Source organism: Formica exsecta, unplaced genomic scaffold, assembly GCF_003651465.1.
Source record: "Formica exsecta isolate Colony F162 unplaced genomic scaffold, ASM365146v1 scaffold333, whole genome shotgun sequence".
In the NCBI taxonomy this organism is placed as follows: Eukaryota; Metazoa; Arthropoda; class Insecta; order Hymenoptera; family Formicidae; genus Formica; species Formica exsecta.
In genome coordinates, this window is record NW_021850582.1 from 794,671 (window position 1) to 801,623 (window position 6,953).

The 6,953-nt window shown below is 40.1% G+C and overlaps 1 protein-coding gene across 1 annotated transcript in view; it reads right to left on the reverse strand.

The window, feature by feature from the left end:
• Nucleotides 1-6,953, reverse strand: part of LOC115238409 — a 21,121-nt gene that overhangs the window by 12,665 nt on the left and 1,503 nt on the right. Inside the window, exons 3-4 of the mRNA XM_029812193.1 lie at nucleotides 2,975-5,326; nucleotides 1,909-2,795 (exon numbers count right to left, since the gene is read on the reverse strand). Of these exons, the coding sequence (XP_029668053.1) occupies nucleotides 1,909-2,795; nucleotides 2,975-5,326 (3,239 nt within the window). The remainder of the gene's footprint in view (nucleotides 1-1,908; nucleotides 2,796-2,974; nucleotides 5,327-6,953) is intronic.

A 6,953-nucleotide genomic window follows, 5' to 3' on the forward strand; every position in this document is an offset into this window, starting at 1 on the left:
TCCTCGTCGTTCTCGTCGTCGTCGTCGTCGTCGTCGTCGTCGTCGTCGCCGCCGCCGCCGCCGTCGCCGCCGTCGACGGTGGTGGCGGCGACGGCGTCGGCGTCGGCGTCGCTGGCAACGAAGTTGACTTCCACATCACGGCGTCAGCGCATCCCGAAGCGACGATACGATTGGATCGCAGGGTGCGACGCATCTATATCACTAGCCAATCGCCGACATTTACAACCCCCTTTAGATTGACCCCAGGCGGGGCTTCCCGGCTGCACCCCCGGGCCGAAAGTTTTGCAACAACAAAACGGCACGCACCGGAAATAAGCGATCGTAACTGCGTTAAGGATTAAAACAGGATAACATGCGCGTGTTACTTTGAGTCTCAGTGCTCAAACCTTCTTCCCCCGAGAGACCTGATAATCGAGCGGGGCTATTAGAGGGTTGGATTTGGTTTCTAATTTGAGAAGGGGATGAGAACAAAGTGTCATATTTGCACACTTTGCCTAAAAGCTTGAGACATGCCTGTGATTGTAAGATAAGTCATAAAGATTATATTTAACATTAATTATGTTAAAAAATTAATATTCTAAAAAATACCCATTTTTAATTTTGATTTTAGATTCTACAACCAATGTGGGATCGACTTTTTATAATCAAATTCTCGAGTTATAAGCGATTAAAAATATGTGAAGATTTTTCAGTAAACTGAAGTTTTGAGTTATAATTACATAATATATTTTTTATAAAAGAATTTGGTGTCAAATTTAAAATTGGAATTGCTACGGCATCCGTTATTATTCCAATCATTTCATATCATTCAATATTATCGTACAATAAAGTCGCGAAATTAAAAAGACAACTGTATTAGTGATACAAATTTCCTGTTAGATACAATAATCAAATCTTATTGTTAAATAGATTATCAACTCTAAACACGTGTAAATATCTGGCATTAAAGCAAATATCAATGATTCTGTGACATTGTAGATTTTAATTACTTTATTCCACCCGATTGTACGAATTGAAAAGATGCTAAAAATTCAGAAATGACCATATCGATAGTAGAGAATTCTCCCCCAAACTCCGTAGCCGACTTGCATTGTTACAAACAGAGAGGGATCGGGGGGGGGGATGCTGTATTCTCAATGGCTGGTATAATACTTTATCTTCTCTTTCGGCGTCGCCGTGCGTCCTGAATAACTCGGGTTTCACTATCATCCTGAAGTGCCAATGAACGCCTCTGCGGGAATATAGATTAATTCATAAAGCAGAATTGATTTGTCAACGAGCTTGTAGCACTTCGACAATTTTAACGGGGAACAAAACGAATATTTTCTTTCGTCTCTTTTACGGAATAAGAAAATGTTCCAAGAACTTGACTTTTATTTACAATGTCCACGCTTTCTAGCCAGGAGGATCCCGCTTATTTGGTTTAAAATCTTGAGGGGTTCGCGAAACGATCGATGATATAACTTTTTTTTTATTTCAAGACCTTGAACAATATTTTGTCATCTCGGTCAAGTTCGAAATATGCGCGATATAAAAACAATATAATACAATCGGCGCCAAATCCAGACACTTTTTCCCGTGTAATCTTCACAGATTTATCTTTTATAAAAATAAAAAATGATAAGAGATAGCGTATCTCTAGAAATCTAGCATATTTAAAGAATATTTAAGAGAAATGTTATTACTATTATTATTTTCTCTATCTTTACAAAAACATAGATCCATGGAAAAATATATTCAGCAAGATTTCTAGACAATTCTCTCTAGCATCGACTATAAAACGCTATTAATGTCTCGAGAATGTTTTATTACGCGATGTATTAACAATATTATTTTACAGCATCGCGCGTCGACACGAAATCATCGCTTCAATCAAACTTTTCCGTAGATCGCCACCGGGCACTCGACATCGTGTCGACTTCGTAAAAATCGTCGTTGGATTGCAGCGTCTTTATCAATGCGCGTTTGACACTCCTGCAGAGTTCGACGTATCGCAACAAGTGTAACTTGAAGTCGAGATCGAGATCATCCGCGTAATCGTTGCAGATGTCGGTCAAAATCCCGAAGACACGTTTCTTACGTAGACGATCATCGTCTACGGAACGATCTGCGTCCTTCTGCCAATTCTTGCCCGAAGATGCGAATCCCCTCGTGTTTTTCACCCTCGATCTGCCAGATCGAAATTGCTTATGCTCATTTTTAACTCTCCCTCGCCGAGTGTACGACGATGACGCTCCGAGAGATTCGTTGCTAGAATATTTAATCGGTACTTCTCTGTGCGTCCTTTCACGTCGTTCGCATGTACGTCGCGTCTCCTTCCATCGATCTTGATTACGTATCCCTTCATAGACACGTTTATCGTCACGTGCCTCCTCTCGCTGTTTGCACGTGTAACGTTCGCGATATTTCGAATTGTTTCCGGATGCTTTGGCTGATTGCGAAGAAATTGTTATACTTGTCCCATAATTTTTAAAGTCGCAAGAATTACGGCTTTTTACAATATTTCGCTCGATCTTTTCCTTTTTGTTGCATCGATCGCTTCTGCTCAACACATATTTTTCCATATCCTTGACTATTGTAGGAGTCAACGAATCGTAAGTAGTTTCGATCGAGCGAAAAGTTGACAAGGTCTCGCTGCCACCGGTCAATCGATCGCGAAACTTCATCTCACCTTTGCTCCCTTGTTTACATCGATTTTTGCGGATTGACAGAATCACGTTCGAAGATTCACACGATGAAAGAGTACAGCTTTGTCTGCAGCAATTACAAGTTGAGCACGAAGTAATGCTGTAACCCTGCAAAAGATAAATGGAACAAAAATTATTCCAGCGTTTTAAAGATTATTTTAAAGCGTCAGAGATAAAAGGCAATTTAAAAATTAAACTATAGTCTTAAAGATTAAATGTTCAATCTTATATATAAATAAAATCTTTTTGAATCATCTATTTTTTTTTCCCAAGAAGTATATATATACCTGTCTGACGCATCTTCCGCTTGTCATCCCTCTCGTAGTATCTTCGGAGGATTGTTCGTTCTTCCAAAAGCTTCTCGATGCATTCGTCGTTTTGTTTCCGTCGTTGAATAATATTTTTCTCAGTTTCGCGTGAATCAGACGCTTTATTCTACCGACAGATCTGTCGACGGACTCGCGAAATTTTGTCATCACGAGTATCGCTTGCGGTCGTACTTTGACAGAGTAATCATTATCTTTACGTGATGCTGTTCCATACTTGATCGTAGTGAAAGAAGTTACGCTGCGAAAACTATTCGATGAGCTTACGCAAAATTTTGACAGTCTTGCGGACTCGTGAGATTTTTCAAATTCTTCTTGCCTGTCGCTCGTAGTAAATTTACTCGTCGAGCGAGAGCATCGCGACGTATTGGATGTTGCGCAAAGATATTCTTCCGTAGAAATATCGAGAGATTTTCTCGATGGTCTAATAAAATCTCTTGTTTTATCGGAAACTCTTTTATTGCGAAGAATTTCATGCCCTTTCCTCGGAACGATTCGAGCGGAAGGATCCACCACGCGGATCCTGTCGCGTGTCTTCGTAGATGTGCTTCCATCGTCACCGGATGCCAAGCAAATTACGGCTCGAGGATAACTCACGTTCACACTGATGCCTTTTGATGACACTCGTAATCTGGGCGTTTGAACGAAAACCGCCAAAGAATCGTTGTTCTCGGATGATACTTTCGGCTTGAAACAATACGCGCTCCAAGTTTTCGCCGCATCAAGATCGTCTTGAGATAAAATATTATCGACGACCGTGATGTCTATAAAATCGTCTCCGTGACTCGAGAAACAGCTCGAGTCGTGTCCAATTTCTGTCTTCGCCGAATTTAACGAGCCATCGTCCTCCGAGCGTTTATCGATTGCTCTGATATTATGGTCCAAGAAACGATTGCAATTTAATTCCACCAATTGTTTGTCGCGCTCGGAATTTTGTACGAATGACATGATACTACACGTATTAATGTCGCAATCTTCTCTCAAATTTGATTTTTCATCCGGCGAACGAGAACGATCGTGTTGCGAGAAATCGTCCGGATCTCTGTTGCTACAAATATTCTCCGTCTCGTGGTTCGTTTCGATGAGATTTTCAGACGATAAGCACACGCAACTCGCGTCGTCGATCAATCTCGTAATTGTAATTGAATCATCGTCATTCGTCATTGTGATTGAATTCTCCGCATTGTTTTCACGATCGATTTCGATCGAATCCGAGATCTTCTGACACTTTCTATTTATTTCCTCCGAGTTATCAACGTGCGACGTTACGTCACATATCTCTTCGGCAATGTTTTCGCGAGATTTGTTACAGCAGAAGGTCGTAAGATCTTGAAGACACTTCGGAACACATTCCGTAATCGTGCATGTAATTGCTTCTTTGTTTTCATTTCCAGTCTCGTATCGTGACATATTTATTGTGTCTTTTACGTTTCGATTCGATGAACAGCATGTGTCATCCAACTCTTGACTTTCTTCATCGATACGCGCGAGTGTATCGTTATCGTCATCGTTGCATCGTTTACAACACCTTGATTCTTTCGCATCCGTACTCAGTTTTGAATTGCGAGTCGAGATGGCCGAATTCCGTAGAATCGTACGTCTACGAACATTCTGACATATCGGTATCCTGGCGACGAATAAGCATTTATTGACATTACCGCTTTTCAATCTGAAGCGAATATATCCGGGATATATCTCGCAATTGAGATACAACGTCCTCGTGAATTTGACGTCTAATTTACCGAGAATATCGTTGAGACACGAGCAGACGTTGTGCACGCTGATTAGGAATTTTCGCTTCATCACTATAAAGCAAGATTCGGTCAAAGACGGATCGGCCTCGAAAATTCGCCCGATCAAATCGCTCGGCTTGCAAGGTAAGACCAAGTGAGTGACGATAGATCCGGAAAGTGTCGGGCAGCTGCAATCCTCTGGATACATCTTACGGATGATCATCTTTAATCTCTTACCTAAGCTCTGTATCTTCGCGGATTCGGCATCGCAAGGTCCCTCGTTGACAGATTCGACCATCTTATCATCATTTTGCGATATCGCTACGTTGTCTGTAAAATCGTCTCCTGTTTGCTGTCGATGAAAATCATGATTCGCGTCGACGACTTGCCGATACGTCGTTGATTGACACTCCGATGTCGTTGGTTGCTCAATATTTTTCTCACGATAAGAGTCATGCGTCGCTAATTCGATAGCTTTTATACATCTGGCCGGCCTTTTCGCATCGCAGGGCGATATCGTCACGTCGCTCGAATTTGCGTTACAATCCATCGCGGTATTGGGATTCCTATGTGAATGAAACTCGGCGTAATTTTTTTTTTTTTTTTTTTTTTTTTTTTTCGCCTTAAGACATCTTGATCTCGGTGATATAGAAGCAATTCCAGTTACGTTTAAATTCAACGCGTATTTTAACTACATATGGCTATGCCTCCGTATCATCTACTCCTTATGCGGCAGTACATTTTAATTTATATAAATAGTATTTTTTAATGATATAACGGTAACATCGCGCCTATTCGCTAAATGTCGCATATAAGTTATAATAGTATCCATCTGGTATATAAATACGCGGAACTTAAAAGTCGATTAAGAGAAATTATCGGAGTCGAGTATGTACGATGGAGATAATGATACGGCGAGTTCATTGTTAATTTTCAAGTTTAAAACGCTGATTATGGCTACTTTCTATCTTCTCTTCGTGCTTTCTTTTATTTTTTTTTTTATTTTTAAGAAAAAAAACATTCCGATAGGTTGAACTCGTTAACTTATTACCTCATTACGAACATTTTGTCGGAAGTTAAACAATTCCCGTACGTTTTCACATTAATGTTAAATTGCAAGCGAATGTATAACGCTTTCAGAGAAGGACAGCTCGATTTTTCTGTCCGTTTAATTTCATTCATCATTCCCGAAAAATGCAATGATAACGTTCCTTACTACGGTACGCCTATCTGTACAATATCCTAATTTCATTGATCCCGCCTATCATATAAAGTTACAATTATGATGTGTCGTAGTCACATGATACGTAGTCTATAACCGTCTTTTAATGCAGAATAGGTAAAATTACTCTTCGTCTACTTGCGTTTACAACTTACGATAATTCGTCTAGTGTTCTAATATTAACGAATCCCACTCACATACAAGTAGTTAACTGCGATTGCAATTAGTGATATCGTTCGAATAAACATGTATTATCGAGAAATCTTTACAGTCATTTCTGGCTGTCTTTGAAGTTATTTAAGTATTCTCATATGCTACATTTCACACGGATCTGTTCACAAACAAAAAATAGCATTAGAAAAAGACGATTAATTTCTTCATCATCGAAGAGAGACAGAAAAAGAGAGAGAGAGAGAGATAACGTTATTACTACACGATAATCACTCGTCGTTTCGCGATATGTTTCGTGACGATAAAGAATTTCGCGATGTAAATCACATGTAGATTCATCTCACAAGTAGGTTCAAAATATTTGGGCGATATAATATACGTTTTCAAGGAGAGTAAAAGAGAGGGAGAGAGAAAAGGAGAAAATAGGCACCCACACGTTCATAAAACACACTCATTGTCAGTTATAATGCTTTACGATTAACTCGAACAGTTGTTCTAGCGTCTAATATCGTAGCTGCTATATTGCCGTACGTCGATGTGATTCACATTTTTGCATTAAACCCTTAATCGAAATGATATAATCCCGAAGGAATCCTAATATTATTCTTCTTAAGTAACGATCCCCTTCCTATTCGCGTAATTGTCGCGCCTAGTGTAGGTACCCACCCGTGCAGGAATGTTCACAGCTGTATTACAGTTATATGGTATTGCTCCTAAGTTCTCGACGATTGCGAGACGATTTTCTTCAACGATCTCGCAAACATCCGTCTCTCTCGATAGCATCGGAGATTCTCCACAGAGCGGCTATCTACGA